The sequence below is a fragment of the Lissotriton helveticus genome, chromosome 7, assembly GCF_964261635.1.
Source record: "Lissotriton helveticus chromosome 7, aLisHel1.1, whole genome shotgun sequence".
In the NCBI taxonomy this organism is placed as follows: domain Eukaryota; kingdom Metazoa; phylum Chordata; class Amphibia; order Caudata; family Salamandridae; genus Lissotriton; species Lissotriton helveticus.
In genome coordinates this window covers 1,929,245,473-1,929,266,653 of record NC_136068.1, presented here as the reverse complement: position 1 = coordinate 1,929,266,653, position 21,181 = coordinate 1,929,245,473, and the positions used below count along the sequence as shown (strand labels likewise).

At 42.6% G+C, this 21,181-nt stretch overlaps 1 protein-coding gene across 11 annotated transcripts in view; it reads right to left on the bottom strand.

Moving 5' to 3' along the window:
* Nucleotides 1-21,181, bottom strand: part of LOC144770912 (uncharacterized) — a 347,728-nt gene that overhangs the window by 206,118 nt on the left and 120,429 nt on the right. For all 11 annotated transcript variants that reach the window (XM_078655722.1, XM_078655727.1, XM_078655721.1 and 8 more), the window contains 2 exons: nucleotides 19,388-19,508; nucleotides 17,909-18,022 (listed from right to left, as the gene is read on the bottom strand). In XM_078655722.1, the coding sequence (XP_078511848.1) occupies nucleotides 17,909-18,022; nucleotides 19,388-19,508 (235 nt within the window). The remainder of the gene's footprint in view (nucleotides 1-17,908; nucleotides 18,023-19,387; nucleotides 19,509-21,181) is intronic.

The following is a 21,181-nucleotide window of genomic DNA, read 5'->3' as shown; positions in this document are numbered from 1 at the left end:
AATATGCTCAATAATGGGAATGGATCTCACAGTCTTCTGAAATGGCTCTTTAAAGTCATACAGGAAGCAATCCTGAGGTTGCGTGGTCATTTGGGTCTTGAATCTTGAAGCAGCTCTTTCCAAGATGTTATGGAACCCTCCGATGTCTTCCGGAGGCGAGTCGGCCTGTGCTTGGTCAGGGGAAACTGGATCTGGAATAACGTAATTATTCCATTCGTCGTCCTGCACAGTTCTCCTTCTTCTTGCTGTTCCTCCTCATCTTGTGCTCCTTCTCCCTCTTCTTCATCAGAAGACGGTAAAGGGGACAAATAAGCAGTGTCCGGTTGAATGACCAGCGGATGCGGCCTAGGGCGAGGTGGAGGGGTAGGTGCCACAAGAGGCGTTTGCGGCCCTACTGGAGGAGGCGGATTGGAAGGAAACCGCTGTTTATAATCCGCAATGAGAAATTGTAAATCTGTCACTTTGGATGCTGGAAGACACACCATAGGTTGTGAAGGTGGAGGAGGAGTAGATTGATATTCCTCCTGGAAATCCATTCCTTCCTGGTCCAAGTCTTCACACTTTCATGGATTTTAATGTTAAGTTCTGATGGGTTGGTAGCTGTCGGAAACAGTGAGCCATCATCAGAATCCTCCGTGTCCAACAAATGAGCCGGTGGCAGTGGCTGGACTCTACTTGGTGACGTCAATTCTGGCGTCAAAGTACGCTTGGTTATCCTGAAGTGTGTGTAAGAGTACTTCAATGAAGGGGATCCTGCCGTTGGCGAGCTCGTCGACGGTGTGGTCGTCGACGGGGGAACGTTGACAGTTATAGCAGGCGTCGACGGCGGCATCCTCGTCGACGATGGAACTGTCGACGGCAGCGTTGTCGACGGAGTTTTGTTCGTTGACGTCAGCGTCGACGCTGGAGAAGTCGTCGATGGTTCCGTCGACGGCTTCGTTCTCGTCGACGCTGGTGTCGATGGTCTCGTCGATGGCTTCGACGTCGATGGAACCATCGACGGAGGCTTTACTGTCATCGACGATGATTTCGTCGACGATGAAGAAGGTTTCATCGACGTTGATGAGGGTTTAGTCGTAGACGATGATTTTTGTTTCGTCGTCGATTTTTTAATTATTATTACAGATGGAATGGACCTACCCGTCGACGACGAGGCTGAAGTAGTCGTCGACGTTGAGGAGAATGACGATGCCATCGATGTGGAGATTGTTGTCGTCGACGTTGTTACAGCCACCACTGAAGATGTCATGAGAGGCTTTTTGAAGGCAGCGTCCTGAAGAGAAACCTTCTCAGCCATGGCCTTTGAACGAACCTCTGAAGACTTGGGCATCTTCTTTTGAGGTGGCTCCAAAGATGTTCCTGGGGATGACGTTCTAGGCCTTTTGGGAGAGGAATGAGTACTTTTGATGGAACACTCACTCTCCCCTGAAGAGACTACCTAGTCCTTGTCCTTCATTCTCTGGAGCCAGAGCAGCAGGCGTCCCTCTCTGTCCACCAGAGTTTTGGTCAAAAAAGTGCGGCAGATCTTGCAATCCTTTGCAGAGTGGTCAGGGTAGAGACAGTAAAGGCAGTCCTCATTGTCTGTCATCAACATGAAGCCTCTTTTTTCCACAAGAGGCACAGGATCTAAATAATCCTTTTTAAGGAGTGTCAGCCATGTTCCACTGAAGAAGTCCTCACAGAGAACAAATTCTGAGAGGAAAATATTGAAAAAGGTAAAGAATACCAGAAAAACTGAGCAGAGCTCAGAGGAGACTCCCTTAGCACAACGTGCGGTAGAAAATCTGAGGGACTAGGGCTCCTTCCAGGAAGGTTCGAGAGGGGGGTGATATCTGATTGGCTCTTGGCCAAAGTTTAGTCCTTTTTTTACAAAAGGACATGGATATGTTACTAATGCGAGGCCTCTGGCCTATTACTATGTATATGTCTACATGACATTACTCTTTATATGTACCGGGGACTCCCACTCCGAATGATTCAGGCATGTGAATCTATGAAAGATACCTATAATACTGGATAACTGTAACGAGCTAACTGGAACGAGCTACCGGCAAACATCATATGCGCCCCCTCCCTGAACACCTTCAGGCAGACCCTCAAGACCTGGCTCTTCGGCTAAACAGATCTGTGGAACCCCCCCGCTTCTTGAGACCCACACGGGTGAGTAGCATGCTTACTATTCACTGATTGATTGATAGATCACACACCAACAGACTGATCACACACTAACAGACTGCTCCATCACACACTAACAGACTGATCACATACTAACAGAGTGATCACACACTAACAGACGGATCAAACACCTACAGACTGATCACACACCAACAGACTGCTCAAACACTAACAGACTGATCACACACAAACAGACTGATCACACACAAACAGACTGATCGCACACAAACAGACTGATCTCACACTAACAGACTGATCTCACACTAACAGACTGATCACACACTAACAGACTGATCACACACTAACAGACTGATCACACACTAACAGACTGATCGCACACTAACAGACTGATCGCACACTAACAGACTGATCACACACTAACAGACTGATCACACACTAACAGACTGATCACACACTAACAGACTGATCACACACTAACAGACGGATCACACACAAACACTGATCGCACACTAACAGACTGATCTCACACTAACAGACTGATCTCACACTAACAGACTGATCACACACTAACAGACTGATCACACACTAACAGACTGATCACACACTAACAGACTGATCACACACAAACAGACTGATCACACACAAACAGACTGATCGCACACAAACAGACTGATCTCACACTAACAGACTGATCACACACTAACAGACTGATCACACACTAACAGACTGATCGCACACTAACAGACTGATCACACACTAACAGACTGATCACACACTAACAGACTGATCACACACTAACAGACTGATCACACACTAACAGACTGATCACACACTAACAGACTGATCACACACTAACAGACTGATCACACACTAACAGACGGATCACACACTAACAGACGGATCACACACAAACACTGATCGCACACTAACAGACTGATCACACACTAACAGACTGATCTCACACTAACAGACTGATCTCACACTAACAGACTGATCACACACTAACAGACTGATCACACACTAACAGACTGATCACACACAAACAGACTGATCGCACACTAACAGACTGCTCCATCACACACTAACAGACTGATCACATACTAACAGAGTGATCACACACTAACAGACGGATCAAACACCTACAGACTGATCACACACCAACAGACTGATCACACACTAACAGACTGATCACACACAAACAGACTGATCACACACAAACAGACTGATCACACACAAACAGACTGATCACACACAAACAGACTGATCGCACACAAACAGACTGATCGCACACAAACAGACTGATCTCACACTAACAGACTGATCACACACTAACAGACTGATCACACACTAACAGACTGATCGCACACTAACAGACTGATCACACACTAACAGACTGATCACACACTAACAGACTGATCACACACTAACAGACTGATCACACACTAACAGACTGATCACACACTAACAGACGGATCACACACAAACACTGATCGCACACTAACAGACTGATCACACACTAACAGACTGATCTCACACTAACAGACTGATCTCACACTAACAGACTGATCACACACTAACAGACTGATCACACACTAACAGACTGATCACACACAAACAGACTGATCACACACAAACAGACTGATCACACACAAACAGACTGATCGCACACAAACAGACTGATCTCACACTAACAGACTGATCACACACTAACAGACTGATCACACACTAACAGACTGATCGCACACTAACAGACTGATCACACACTAACAGACTGATCACACAGTAACAGACTGATCACACACTAACAGACTGATCACACACTAACAGACGGATCACACACAAACACTGATCGCACACTAACAGACTGATCACACACTAACAGACTGATCACACACAAACAGACTGATCACACACAAACAGACTGATCACACACAAACAGACTGATCACACACAAACAGACTGATCGCACACAAACAGACTGATCGCACACAAACAGACTGATCTCACACTAACAGACTGATCACACACTAACAGACTGATCACACACTAACAGACTGATCGCACACTAACAGACTGATCACACACTAACAGACTGATCACACACTAACAGACTGATCACACACTAACAGACTGATCACACACTAACAGACTGATCACACACTAACAGACGGATCACACACAAACACTGATCGCACACTAACAGACTGATCACACACTAACAGACTGATCTCACACTAACAGACTGATCTCACACTAACAGACTGATCACACACTAACAGACTGATCACACACTAACAGACTGATCACACACAAACAGACTGATCACACACAAACAGACTGATCGCACACAAACAGACTGATCTCACACTAACAGACTGATCACACACTAACAGACTGATCACACACTAACAGACTGATCGCACACTAACAGACTGATCACACACTAACAGACTGATCACACAGTAACAGACTGATCACACACTAACAGACTGATCACACACTAACAGACGGATCACACACAAACACTGATCGCACACTAACAGACTGATCACACACTAACAGACTGATCACACACAAACAGACTGATCACACACAAACAGACTGATCACACACAAACAGACTGATCACACACAAACAGACTGATCGCACACAAACAGACTGATCGCACACAAACAGACTGATCTCACACTAACAGACTGATCACACACTAACAGACTGATCACACACTAACAGACTGATCGCACACTAACAGACTGATCACACACTAACAGACTGATCACACACTAACAGACTGATCACACACTAACAGACTGATCACACACTAACAGACTGATCACACACTAACAGACGGATCACACACAAACACTGATCGCACACTAACAGACTGATCACACACTAACAGACTGATCTCACACTAACAGACTGATCTCACACTAACAGACTGATCACACACTAACAGACTGATCACACACTAACAGACTGATCACACACTAACAGACTGATCACACACTAACAGACTGATCACACACTAACAGACGGATCACACACAAACACTGATCGCACACTAACAGACTGATCACACACTAACAGACTGATCTCACACTAACAGACTGATCTCACACTAACAGACTGATCACACACTAACAGACTGATCACACACTAACAGACTGATCACACACTAACAGACTGATCACACACAAACAGACTGATCGCACACAAACAGACTGATCGCACACAAACAGACTGATCTCACACTAACAGACTGATCACACACTAACAGACTGATCACACACTAACAGACTGATCGCACACTAACAGACTGATCACACACTAACAGACTGATCACACACTAACAGACTGATCACACACTAACAGACTGATCACACACTAACAGACGGATCACACACAAACACTGATCGCACACTAACAGACTGATCACACACTAACAGACTGATCTCACACTAACAGACTGATCTCACACTAACAGACTGATCACACACTAACAGACTGATCACACACTAACAGACTGATCGCACACTAACAGACTGATCGCACACTAACAGACTGATCGCACACTAACAGACTGATCGCACACTAACAGACTGATCGCACACTAACAGACTGATCTTGTGATGTATTCCTATAGGTTCTGAATCGATCCCCCTATTCCTGACCCTATTCTGGTTAAAACAAACCAACAAGTTAACTAGCAGTCAGCCCATGAGGCAGAAAACCCCCATGATGCAGATACCGTTATCTGACGCAGTCACACTACGGCACAGGAACGTGTTATCTGATTAGGTCATAACGCTTGCGATCTAATTAGACAAGCGATATTCCTCCAGCCCCTGATAAGGCATACGGAGTTCTCATAACAAATCAAACCTATGACAACCTGGGCAAAACCCTGCGGCCATTGTTTTGATTTCACCGAGAACTTCAGCAAAAGAATGTGCTAACGAGCAAGTCGTATGACATCCTTATTGACGTATCTATGTCCATCCTTACGTCAATCTCGGCACCTTAAAGGTATAAATATTACCGATATTGCCCTATGCAAACACACGCGGTGGTGACGAGACGGAGCAGCCATACTTGCCGAAGCCCAGAGCGGAGCAGACCCCGCTGGCGCAGCCCCGCCTTCCTGACGCGCTGAGAGAAGCTGCTTTCTCCTGCCGAGAAATCCAGCACCGGCGTTTCTGGGTAGCCCTCGCAGGCAGCCTGGAATATCGAGACCAGAGACGAGAGATACCATCCCTCATTCAACCTAGATTCCAGGTACAGAACTGAATAGCCCCTCACAGAGAATTCCTTAGTTATTCACTTGGCAAAAACAAACTTAACTTAAACTGTAACTTTCTATTCCCGCCCACGTATTAGGCTTAGGTCAGGTACACGGGGTAGGCGTATTTAGAAACACCAGTTGAGTACGTTTACTCAAATGTATATGTGTATGTAATATATTTTATTCATTTTAAAACATCTTATGGCTTAGAAACCATATCAATGTTTTTACAGTATTATTTTATACTATTGCTTTTAATGTATGCACTTTACTTAGCTATAAGTATTGCAATAATATCGATCCATTTCTCTTGTATGAGAAAAGAGACTGATCAATAAATAACACCTTTTTATTGAACACGCCCGTCGCTTCCTTTTCTCTACAATCTGATGAGACTAAGAATGCACGTACTGACTGAGTAAAATAAATTGCCTTTTGTTCACACGACTCTCGAGATATACTCTTGATTAGGGGAGAGCAAAGTTGTCATGTTCTATGGTTGTCAGAAACTAAATCCCTTCTTGTCTAATCAGGGAAGTTAAGTCCTTCCTGAACATTCGAGAAAGTTTCTAGTGAACTCTGAGCTAGCTGGCAAACCCAAAACTTTAAGTCTAATATCGACAGTAGTAGACCTAGTTAACGTCTGGTCTAGGCCTTTACTACTGAAGGTATTATTCTAATGCGCAGAGCCTATTGGGATAATAGGAACTACACTACATGGCGCCCAACGCGTTTGGAAAGGGCGATAAAACTAACGTAAGACATTTAGAGTAACTCAGTCGTGCTTTCTCACTCAGACCCCTTTTCCCAAAATACTCCAAAGACGTCTGGAGTGGGTGAAAGGTTATATCCGCCAGACCTCGCAGGAGGGAACTCCTATGTATGGTTCTTGGTATAAGTCAACGTTGAAGGATACACTGTTCCAAAATATTGTGCATCTAATCTTTGTTTCCATAAGAAACCTGATCTGCAAACAAACAGAATAACCTTCTTGTCGGTAAAATGGTAGACAGTGATGAGGAAAGAGAGGCAGTTAGATTAGCAACTGAACTCGCAGCAGCTGATGCTACCATGCAGGAAGCAGACCAGGATATAATACTCATCCCGGTCATTAAAAGGAAATCTATAACCATAAAACTTATAGAAAATGGACTGACACCTAGAGGTGGTACAGTCATATTCGTAATTGAGGCACAAGAATATCGGCAGACAGAGGTATACTATTCATGGATAAACTTTCCAGCAGCAAATCCTGTAACAAAGTACTTCCACTATTACAAAATAGAGGAACCTCCTGAAATGTACACTCCTTTCGAGGAGGTGGAAGTACCACTTAAATTTCAAGAGCATTTGCTCTTATTTAATGGCGCCCTAAAACATAATAATCACATCACCAGGCTCGGTCCTTTAGGTAGACCAGGAGCAACGTGGCCGGTCCTAGCCGGATACACACCACATCCAGACATCGATGGGATGTCTGCACCACACCTGTTAACACAGCTAAAACAATTAATAAAAATACATAGACAATTAGTCCAGTATGTGATGCGGACTTCAACAATTCAGCCAGCGATTAAACTCCCACAGCTGACCCCTCACCAGGGAAACACAAATAAAATTACACCACAGAACATCCAGTCCTGCCTAGGTAAAGTACCGGCTAAACGGGAACAAATACCATTCTGGCTAGCGCAGAAAATCACCCAAATAGAGGCGGTGTTTCCAGACACCACCCCGCTAGAAAAGCACAGGATTCTGACTATCTGTCTCCCAATGGGAATCGCACCACACATTGAGGACTGTGACACTCGGGGTACAGTCTTTGCTTCCATCTACACAAAAACGCACGGTGTTCCATCCATTTCGGTAATACCAGATGTGCTAAAACAAATTCAAGACGAATACGGTCCAGAACCCGCTTTAACTCTTGGTATGAAATTACTAAAAGACTTCAAGCAGGTCTCGGCTATATTATTAGCAAACATAAAAGGTGAAGCAGCAAACGTGGCGATCCGCCAGAGGTTAAAAGAGACAGATATAGCAGACCAACCAGCTGAAATTGCCAGAATCATAGAAAAATCCTATGAGGAACTAGGTAGAGATAGTTTAGGTGGAATACCAGTAAAACCACAACTGATTGAAAGTCCTGAAAAAATATTTTTTAATAATAATTCAACATCACCAAAAAAGAACTGGGATGGAAATAAACAATCCAATCCTAAAGAAAAGAAATTCCAGTCCAGAGGAAGGTCTCCTAGGCGAAGAGAAAAATCTCTAAACCAAAGACAGAGGTCACCGCAGAGTGACCCCTCTGGGAAAAGATATAACCTTAGAAATAGGGATAATATTAAGAAACCTGATAGATATCAAGACATTGATACACGTCCCTCTCAATCTTTTCAGACTTCCTCGCAGAAATCGGAAAGAAGAGGACGATCAGAACAAAGAGAAGAGCACGCCAAGTCCAAAGACAAGGAACCTGCTCAGCTAAAAAAGAAATTACAATTTCCAAAGAAGAAGGTAGCCAGCATTAAAATAGTTAACAATGCCGAGAATTCTGAGGACACAACTGAAAAACGGGGAATGGGCTCAGACAATGCTAGACAGCGCAGCAGAAGTGAGCATAGCTCGCAAAGTCCTTATGAATCATCTGGAGACAGTGGACACGAATGAATATCTTCAAGTGGAAACTGCGGACACCAGAGTTAGCAAACCTCACAAAATATACGAAATAACATTGCGTATAGAGGGGGATACGACTAGAAGAATAAGGGGACTATTTTGGGATAATCTCTCCAAGGGCTATGATATCCTTCTAGCTGAAAAAGACTGGCCACCAGAGTTTGTCAGGGAGTGCCCTCATGGCGAAGAAATAATTATGTAAATGTAAATGTAAATGTAAATGTAAATGTGCTGGATTTGTAAAGCGCACGGCTGCCCGTGAGCGTCCCGGCGCTTGCTTAGGGAACCCGTCCTGGTATTCCCCTGTGAGAAACCCCGGCAGGGTGTCCACAAGGTGAAAGCCAGGCATCCCGCCGCGAGGGGCCGTAGTGGAGATTAAGCAAGCTATTGCCCAGAGTCGCAGAGTGTGACCCCGTGAGTTGAGTAGGCACCAGAGCGAGAATTGTCGAGTCCGTGGAATCTTTTGAGCCCGAGACCCGCCGAGGCGGGGAATCGAACCCTGGTCCACGGTCGATCTCAGCTTCCGGGTCTGCCGCCTCTAACCACTGAGCCACGCTTCTCCAATTATGCCTGCCTTCTCAAATCATATCCCAATTCATAAAAAATACACACTTGCTAGAAAGTGGGCAGTGGCTCTAGCTCCTGCTTTATATAAAAATCACGTGGGATGGGATGAGGACTCTCCTCCTCACAAAATCCAGTTAAAATCACAACCTACTGCACAAAGGCAGTACCCAATTAAGCAAGAAGCTAAAAAACAGGTAAAAGAAATACTAGATCAGCTAGAATACCAGGGGGTGATTGAAACTTGCACCTCACAAATGAACAACCCTTTGTTTCCGGTCTCCAAACCAGACAATTCATATCATCTAGTTTTGGATTACCAACACCTTAACACATGTTGCAAAACTTTTGCAGTGCAAAACTCACATAGTGCTGCACTAATGAATAACATAGTGCGCAAAAAATACAAAACAACATTAGACATTTCTAATGGATTCTTTTGTCAAAACATAGCACCAGAGAGCAGATATTTAACTGCATTCTCAATAAATGGCACGCAAAAACAATTCTGTCGGTTAGCCCAGGGGTACAAGAACAGCCCGGGAGTATTCTCAGCGAGAGTAACAGAATTACTACAAATATATGATGATGAAGCATTATCTTATGTCGATGACATTTACTTAACAGATGATGACTTGGAGACTCACTTGAAGAGGGTGAACACCATAATACTTGGGTTCGCAGCAGAGGGTTACAAATTCAACTTTAAAAAATCCAGAATTGCCCATCTGACAGTCCTGTTCTTAGGATATGAATTATCAAGTGTAGCCTGGCTGACAATTTTCTAGAACTAGAAGAATTAAAAAATCTAGAATATGAAAAAAAAATATATCCTCTGCCAATCGACATTCTGCCCTTACGACAATACGCCTGTGTAATCTATACAGACGGACATGCTCAACCCCCCGTTTGGGGAGAACAAGCATACAACCCCACATGTGAGATTACAAAAGAAGTATGGCGCGGAGGTAAACTAAAACCTCTATTAACAAAGACACACTCAGTAGAAACTAATTCAGAACAACAAACTGAGATATTAGCTTTGAAAATGGCGCTAGATAATGCGGATCGCGAATTCCCGACACTTATAGTGTCAGATTCATATTACTGCGTCAAATCATATAACAAGGATTTGCAGACATGGATTCAAAACGGTTACAAAGATGACACTGATGCACCAATAAAGCAAAAACTGCTCTGGGAACAAATAGCTCTTTTACAAAAAGAGCTACCAAAGACTCACGTGACACACTCACTGAGTCATCAGCGTGATGGCGTTCACGTTGCAGGGAATTCATTGGCTGAGACAGCCACAGCGGCAGCCACTAAATCGGCTCCCGTAGTTCGAAAAAAACGTACATTAAAATACATTGACGGTGAAACAGTGCTGGCGGTGAAAACGTCATCAAAAGGCGACTGCTCAGCGTTACCGATCAACTATCCACTCAATTATACATACATAATCGATGCAAACTCCGTCCCTTTTGCTCGAATCCCTGGAGTGGGGGATAGAGTGATTCCAAACATGGACAGGAGAAACTTGTTAATCGCAGACGCACATATGGGCGAGGGTCTTGGACACCTCAAAATAAAAGATTCTCTGGAAGAATTACAATCTAGGTACTGGTGGCCAGGCATGAGCCTGCAGCATCACATTTTTGTAAAAAAGTGCCAGGACTGCAACAGAGATCGCAGTGGTGAGAGAAACGGTGTACTACCGTGGAGTCTCACTCCAGAAAGAATCAACCGTAAAAAGCAAAGCGTCCAATTAACATATACAGGCTAGTTTACACTTATAATGTAGATCACCAGCACTCGGCTGACGTCTGGACTGTTATACAAAGATTTGCGAGTCTAAATGGCATATACGCTAAGAGCATGCTACGTTTGACCATTGTCTTCACTCTAGCCCTCCAGCCTGAGGGGAAACATGACCAAATGAGCATAGCCCAGCGGGAATCTTCTCACTTCCTTCCTGAGGGTATGGGATGGTGTAAAGAAAAAACCAAGGCATAAAGCAATCTATAACGGAAAGGATATTAGGTTCGGGAGCTGGGTGGGTCAAACATCTAATAAGTGTCCAACGTAGTCTAAATAACTTGCCAAGAAATTCTCTGAAGGGATTCAGTGCGTACGAATTATTATTTGGAACTAGGATGTTGATCTCTGACATTGATAGTCAGACTTCAGTGGTGAAAGAAAAAAGCTTTGATATCAAAGACCGTTTGGCTATTTTGCAGGACTTAAACAAAACAAGAAAAGACCTGAGCAACATAAAATTGAAACAACAGCCAACAACCACTGAAGAACCACCACCTGTCCCAGCAAGACCTGTCTGGATTCCAAAAGTCGGGGATCTAGTCAGAGAAAAGATCGCGGTAAAGAAGGAATTTGGGCCTTCTTACAGAAAAGCAGTTCCTGTCTTGTCTGTCAACGGGACAAGATCAGTTGTACTACCGCCACTTGCTGGTAAAAAGGAGAACCAAGTTGTATCCATCGACCTGGTAAAACCACAATCATGTGGCCGATAACAAACAGTAGGCCAAGTGGACTCCCAATAAGTAGCAGAACACCAAGGTTTGCTACCAGTACAGAGGTCCTAACAAAGAGGCTCATCACATTCGAAACGCCTACAGAAGAACAACAAGGACTATGCAACAATGCAATAGAACTCAGACCTCTGAAAACCCAAATAAAAACATTTAGCAGAGACACACCAATCTATAATGAAGTACCAAGTGAAAATGCAAGAAACAGAAATCCTGAAGCAATTGGAACAATCGACAGAACTGCATCCGGCTACTTCATAAACTTCGATGATTCCTCTGAAGGCTTCAGTGAATCAAAGACACAGCCATCATCAAAAACCTTTAAAGATAAAGCTAAAGAACTTTTGAAACAACTGAAAGAAACATATCTGATTTCTCCATGGATCGAATTTTGGGTGGGTTTTGGTGCATTTATCCTCATACTTTGGCTCATCATGGTACTAACTTTGGGACGCTTCATTGAGGGAAAATATGCTAAAATGGACACAGCAAGTCAGAAAATCAACTTGATTCTCAAACCACACACATCTTCACACGTCGAGAAAAGAGAACTTTCTTCAGTCAACTTCACAGCCAATCCTATACCGGGTGGGGTAGCCTGGGACAACACTGACTATGAAATTTATGGTCCGGTCGAAATCCTGAAATATCCACACCAAATTAAGATCTCATTGAGTGACTTTGCAAAACCAAGCTCATTTGCTGATGATTGGGACTTCGAAAGCATTAATAATATGATGTCTGACTTAGTAATGTCTGCTAAATTTACCAAACATGATTATTTGCAGGGTTCTACAAATTATGATAGTATGTACTGTTATAACCACTATGGTAACCATTTTTTACATAGATCTGCACAACCTAGAAATGTTTTAAATTATAATCAATGGAAACATTGTGCAACCCCTCCAAAAGGAAGCTCAAGAACCGTTTACGACAAATATTCATACTTTTCAGGTTTTAACATAAGTAATGCTGAAACATTTTATTTTAAATTGTCAAACAAGACAGGGACAAAAACCATGATAACCAACACGAAATTGATATATTCAGACTCATTCTTTGAACTAATGAATACTTTTGGTTTTGATTATTGGGACAAAAATGTTGAATTGAAAAGTGTTTGGGGCACAAAAGAATGGCAAGTACAGGGTATAGAATCTTTGTTTAGAGCCTGCATGATCCCAGAACAAATGATATTTTTAAATGACACTGTTCAACAAACTACCTGTCTTGGCATAGCCAAAATCAAAGACTTAAATAAACCGTCTCTTCCAAAGCCAACAATGTTCAGCAATAGCTCTACAGATGAAGAGATAGACGTAAATTATGTATTAAACCAAAACAGAACACATCCTGATTGGAAACAGTAGTTGATCTGGCCCACAGATACTAATAACTGTCAAGACAGATTCCTGAACAAAACACAGGGGTTCAAAATGACCAGGCCAGACCCTAGATATCCTCAAAGACATCACCCAGGGATAATAACCACCTACAGTGTGGGCAAATTGTGCCTTCAATGGCTACAAACTTCCACACTGACAGAAATTAAACAACACCTAACTTTACTTACTGATGGTGCTGACTTGCGTGATTTCATTATGGGACCGCGCAAACAGCGTCAAAAACGTTTCATAGCAGCCTCTGTATATGCAGCATACAATGAGGCCTGGAAGGTTACTCAAATTGAAACAGCAGAGAGAATACGGGAAATTGACCGTATTAATTTGGAAAAATCACTTTCTGTAGTGGACAATGGGTTAATGACTCTGTCCTCCAGAATTTTTTCTTTGGACAGCATTGTGTCTTCAGCAATCGACATATTATCGCAAGACTTACTGTTGCTACAACACGGTCAGTCTCAATTGCGTTCTATTGTACAGCTTGGCTGGACGTTACAAAATCTGCGTTCAGGCTATGTGCCTTGGCGTTTAATTAACACAACGTCACTATTCCAAATCTTTAACCTTACTGATAGACAAATCAGTATGGCACAAAAGGGTGCTGATTATACAATCTTGAGCATTGAAAAACTCGAAAGATTACCAGTGACAATGTCAGAACGACCTGTCAGTGAATGGATAATACATGGGATAATAAATATTCCAATCTCAACCTTCAGGTTTCAATACTGCCAAAAATATATACAGGCTGGCATGTACGAGAAATTGGGAAAGGGGTATATTAAAACAACATGGAACCTGCCCTATTCACATGCATGTGTCAGTAATAAAGGACAGAAAGTGTTTCTTAGTGGCAATAATTGTGCGATGTCACTAAGCAGCACGCTTCTGTGAAACGGAATTAGTTTGCATGGAGCCTGTGAAGGGAATTCATACAACCTTTCATGTCACCAGCAAGGCGCACCTGCAACAGAAATAGAACCATTCTTTCAAAGACTCTATAATGGGAGTTACATTCTAATTGTAGACCGCAGATGTTGTAGTCTTATGCCCGGGACTCCTTATCTCGTAACTACGACTGCGAAGGTCAAGTGCTGTGGACGCTCATTGTTCCCCAGCTCCTTTCCAGACAGGGAGGCAAGGGCATGGCCCAATTTGAAAATTACTTCTATTCGAATAGATACTTTAAGCAGAATGAAAACAGTGCTTCTTCAGACGCCTACAAGGCTCACGTCATCAAAAGAAACGTATGATCTACAAGTCGCAAGGACGACTGCAGAGATACATTCATTGTTATCAACTAATTCCCCCATACATTTCGCAGAAATCCTGAATGAAATCTTAAATATTTCTGATACCAATGGGGTCTCAAAGGTATTTAAGACAGTATTTTCAATGGCATTAACACCATTCAAAGCCATACTGGGTATTTTTCCATATTTCGTCCATTCGATTTTTGGCGGACTTCCCCTGATCTTGGGACTAATTGCAGGAATCCTATTCTTAGTCCTTATTTTTCGTTATGGCAACCCATGTCACAGACAAAACTCTTGCGACAAGGGAAGAAATAATCCTAGCCATTGGATACCGGGACCGGATATCAAAAATCCTGGGACTCTCCCGGCTTAGAGACCTGAACATGACTTGGTTTCTATCATTTCGACCAATGTGGCAAAGATGTGTTTTACCTGTATTAAGGTGTCTGCTATGCGGAGAAGAATGCGTGTTAGACACCTGTCTGACGCTACAATCGGATGCGCCAATGGATGCAGAAACATTGTTGAGCCCGATCAAGGTTCACGCTTTGTGCTGCCCTCAAAGGCTACCAATCCTGATGACGGCATTCGTGGAAGCTTCACCACTACGATTGATGGGTAGTGAAGTTCAAGATGAAAGCAGCATCGATCAGGTACGACCTTCTGTCAGCAATGCGAATCAGAATGTCAATGGAGACAATCATGCGCACGAATGCATGATTACACCTATTTCCGAGTTAGTGGAACTTTCCCAGGAAGCTGTTGACAGTTTTTTCGAAAGCCTAAATGATATGATGTTCTCACCAGAGCAGAAATAGAGACTTTTGAGCAAGCTCGCACACGGCGTTCCCTGAATTCGGCCTTCAAACTTTAAAAATAAAGTCACATGAACAATTTTCCCTCCAGTTCACGGACAGCAAGTTTTTCAGCAGCCCCAAAATATTTTTTCATATTTTTCGGGACACTATCTTCTGCTTAAAGTAAGAACTATTCTTAAAGAACTAAAATTTCTAATTTTAGATAGCTTATAGACATTAGCTGCCCGCTGGTATGTTCATAAATATTTTATTCTGTGATGGAATGGTCTCGAACTTTTTTCTGTATTAAGAGCCATTTCATGTGTAAATCTCATATACCAAATAGCAATAATGTATACAAATGCGATTACTTTGGCATTATTCTACAGCTTGAGTGCATACAATACATATGACTGCAATTTTTCAGTATATTTGATGATTTCAAAATGCATTTATGTATTTTGGGGTGGTAAGGTATACACAATACTCTATAGTATGTTGTACTATGTTTTACTATGCATAGATTAGTAAATATGGCCATAGTTAGCGTGGAGTGGGTGTGATGTATTCCTATAGGTTCTGAATCGATCCCCCTATTCCTGACCCTATTCTGGTTAAAACAAACCAACAAGTTAACTAGCAGTCAGCCCATGAGGCAGAAAACCCCCATGATGCAGATACCGTTATCTGACGCAGTCACACTACGGCACAGGAACGTGTTATCTGATTAGGTCATAACGCTTGCGATCTAATTAGACAAGCGATATTCCTCCAGCCCCTGATAAGGCATACGGAGTTCTCATAACAAATCAAACCTATGACAACCTGGGCAAAACCCTGCGGCCATTGTTTTGATTTCACCGAGAACTTCAGTAAAAGAATGTGCTAACGACCAGTTCGTATGACATCCTTATTGACGTATCTATGTCCATCCTTACGTCAATCTCGGCACCTTTAAGGTATAAATATTACCGATATTGCCCTATGCAAACACACGCGGTGGTGACGAGACGGAGCAGCCATACTTGCCGAAGCCCAGAGCGGAGCAGACCCCGCTGGCGCAGCCCCGCCTTCCTGACGCACTGAGAGAAGCTGCTTTCTCCTGCCGAGAAATCCAGCACCGGCGTTTCTGGGTAGCCCTCGCAGGCAGCCTGGAATATCGAGACCAGAGACGAGAGATACCATCCCTCATTCAACCTAGATTCCAGGTACAGAACTGAATAGCCCCTCACAGAGAATTCCTTAGTTATTCACTTGGCAAAAACAAACTTAACTTAAACTGTAACTTTCTATTCCCGCCCACGTATTAGGCTTAGGTCAGGTACACGGGGTAGGCGTATTTAGAAACACCAGTTGAGTACGTTTAGTCAAATGTATATGTGTATGTAATATATTTTATTCATTTTAAAACATCTTATGGCTTAGAAACCATATCAATGTTTTTACAGTATTATTTTATACTATTGCTTTTAATGTATGCACTTTACTTAGCTATAAGTATTGCAATAATATCGATCCATTTCTCTTGTATGAGAAAAGAGACTGATCAATAAATAACACCTTTTTATTGAACACGCCCGTCTCTTCCTTTTCTCTACAATCTGATGAGACTAAGAATGCACGTACTGACTGAGTAAAATAAATTGCCTTTTGTTCACACGACTCTCGAGATATACTCTTGATTAGGGGAGAGCAAAGTTGTCATGTTCTATGGTTGTCAGAAACGAAATCCCTTCTTGTCTAATCAGGGAAGTTAAGTCCTTCCTGAACATTCGAGAAAGTTTCTAGTGAACTCTGAGCTAGCTGGCAACCCCAAAACTTTAAGTCTAATATCGACAGTAGTAGACCTAGTTAACGTCTGGTCTAGGCCTTTACTACTGAAGGTATTATTCCAATGCGCAGAGCCTATTGGGATAATAGGAACTACACTACAATCTCACACCAACAGACTGATCTCACACCAACAGACTGATCTCACACCAACAGACTGATCTCACACCAACAGACTGATCTCACACCAACAGACTGATCCATCACACACTAACAGACTGATCACATACTAACAGAGTGATCACACACTAACAGACGGATCAAACGCTAACAGACTGATCACACATTAACAGACCAGACTGCTCCATCTCACACTGACAGACTGATCACACAGTAACAGACGGGTCAGAAACGGGCAGACTGCTTCATCACACATATAAGCGCTACAAAATGTTCTACTTACATGTGGCAGAATCACCAACTACAGCTCTTTTTTCCAGACCAATTGAGCGTCGAATCGCTATCTCTTCACCTTTATAAACTCGGATTAAAGTGTCAGCATTGATAATTTGATAGCCTGGATATATAAACAGATACAAAGGTATCATCAATTTGATTTAATGTCAACATAACTCAAGATAAAGTGAGGTGTAACTAAGAAAATGCTGGTTACGTTTATAAAAAGAAAATGTAAAGATAGAAAAGAAAGGGAGGTGAAGGAGGGCTCTGCTAGACTTAGAAAAAGAACAATTTTCTTCTTTACAAAACAGAAATACCACATACAATTCTGAATGAATATTATCATTTCAGGCTAAAGCCTATCGCAGATCAAGGACATCAGATTACTAGGTACTCAGTTTTAAAATGTGTGACCTCAGTACTAGATATGTATCGAAGTGCGCCAACCATCTGCATCTAGGATCCCCTCCAGCTTATACGCACTTAAAACAATTCCTGCCTGGTTGGGCACACTTTATTATGCAGAGCTCTTTAGCTGAGAAACGGGATTGTTGAAATACGTTGCCTCTCTATAGGGTCTTTGTTGATTCAATTTTCTATAATGTATGGCCTTCACTTTAGTCCCACTGCTCCCTACTATGAGCCGGGATTCCATTTAAGTCCGAATAAATTCTTGGTTTGCTTATTAATCTCCCCATGTATTTCACTGTTGCCCGTAACCTGACCGCTAGGCTCCATTCCATTGAGCTCTATAAATCTTTTTTACATAATATTTCACTCTGATCTACATACATCAGATCCTGGTACCTGTATGAGTTGTATACTCGCATGACCGCAAAGTTGTATCCCATATCTACGTCTTTCCTCGTCTATGTCTCCTTATTCCCAGTTCATACTTAGATTGTGTCTTGCATTGTTGGTTTTCAACTAGTCAGTAGACCGACTCCCATGAGTCCTTCACACTTCAACATTCATTTTTCAAGTACGCTTCATACTTCAATCATGGACTGAGGCTACTGACCAACAGAAAACCAATCTTGGAATCCAATGTTGTGCTGCATTTGCTAATATTCAAATTCAATTCTCTCTTTGCTGCCGCAAGCACTAGACCGGCCACATCATCTGCACTACACTGACCATTACTGTCCACTCCACAAGGAGTTTAAATAAATGCACAAGCAATACTTCCCCATGCTGGCTCACAAAGGATCTATCAATGAGACATTTCTGGGATATTAACATGGATACATTAGTGCAAACATGAAGTCCTTTGTAAAGAGCCAGAGATCTCTTTAACAACATTTGATTTCTATCTTGAAACTGTACTCTATCTATGCCCAGTAGAATGCATGTGCATGGAATTGCTTGCGTAAAAGAAAGACTTTAATTACTTCTAAGAATCGAATGAAACAGAATTTAAGAGTTAAAAGCAAGTGTCAAAGACGGCACGACGCGCAGAAAAAGAGAGGCATTGTGTATTTACCTAGAAAGATCATGGCGTTGTGAATTTCTACCATTACATTTTTGTAAAGTTCCTTCTGTCGTTCAGATAAACTCGACCACTCCTCCTCCGACAAGTACGCAGCAACATCATGGAATGTAACCTGTTCCAAAAACAACAACATTAAAATTATACTCAGCAACTTCCCACCACTGTGTACTCTGTTAAGCTATGTCTCCTAGGTTTTATAAAGTACACACATTCACTCAAGGTATCGTGGCGCTTTCTTTGGGGGTTCAACAAACAATGCTAACACAAGCACACACCGAGTAAAGTTGTTACTCATGTTTTCTTCCTCCTTTTCCATATCAACAGTTCAGAAATGAAAACGAAGATTCTGATTCATAACACTATTAACGAAGATTCTGATTCATAACACTATTAACAAACCTAAGTGACAATTTTGGAAATTCAACTTTGTGATTCACAAAACATAAATTTACACTAGTAAAATTATATCAGTAATGCGCATTTCCCTTGTGAATAAATCTCTTCATGGGATGTGGGCGCCCCAGGTGGGAACACCTGCAAAAGGAAACAAACACACCCAAACTCCATTGTTTGTGGGTCTTCACAAACGTTTTGTAGGTGTAGTGCACCCTGAACGCCCTAAGCTCTAAGGAAATTATTACTCACACATCAAATTTGGCAATTTACTACAGAAGCAATAGTAAATACGTTTTAGATGGGCAAGAGAAGAGAACACTCCCACAATTAGTGGGGTGTAGCAGGAAGAGTTTCTTCACAGAGAAAATTGTTCTCTACACACGGGAAATGTAAAAATGTGCAAACAACCTTGGGTACTTATAGCTTTTTTTTACCTTTTCAATTGTGTTGATGTGTGTACGCAGGGCAATATTCCAGAGAAGTTGAGGCAGATAAAACCGCCTCAGACTACACCTGTCATTTGCTACTAGTCCCAAGAAAATCAGAAACATGTTCCTATGAGATCACATTTCAAAATGTCTTTGGGATCCGCCTGTAAGTGGCCAAGGGCCATATTCACAAATACAGGCCCCTTAGGGCAGAGTGCGCAGTGGGACCAGTAAAAGTCACTGGCCATCAGCCATGTTACAACAGTAAATAAAAAAGAAAATGTGGCTGTTGTGCATCACACAAGTTGCCATCTTGGAATGGTGACTAAAACATTCCAAGACCGTCGCCGTGAGCGCACATGGATGGACATGTATCACATTGCATGGACATGCATGTGTGCATCATGGTGCTGCCAAATTCCATGGGCTGACACCACGCCAATGAACAACCCTGTTAGCCACTGCACAAAGCCACCTGAACAAGAGTAGCCAATGGCTGGAAGGTTCTGTCCAAAAGCAGCTATGTTAAATCAAGCTGAGAACAGTGTAAAGAACGTATGGAATATTGAGCGTTCTGAAGAGGCAGAACTGCTGGCCAGCAGGCTGCTGATGTTGTACTCAGGGTGTAGCATCCATGTCGCTCGCACCGCTCTGCGATCTATGCACTCACAGACACCCGGAAGGGAGATCCGCAAGCTGTCTGGAGCATCGGGCTTAAAGCGCAACAGCAGGACTCTGAAGTCCAGTGTGAAATGGAAAATGTCAAACTTGGGTTTCTTTGTTTACTTCTTATGAAGACACTTGTCACATTTCATGAGCACAACTATGCGCAGGGCGTGTCCGCGGCTACTAGGAGGAGACACCCTTTCAACTGACATTCATACAGGAGACTCAACAAACCTTCTCAACGTCCAGTTTCTGACAAATTGTGAAGCCAATGGCTCCTTTGGGTTGGGTGAAG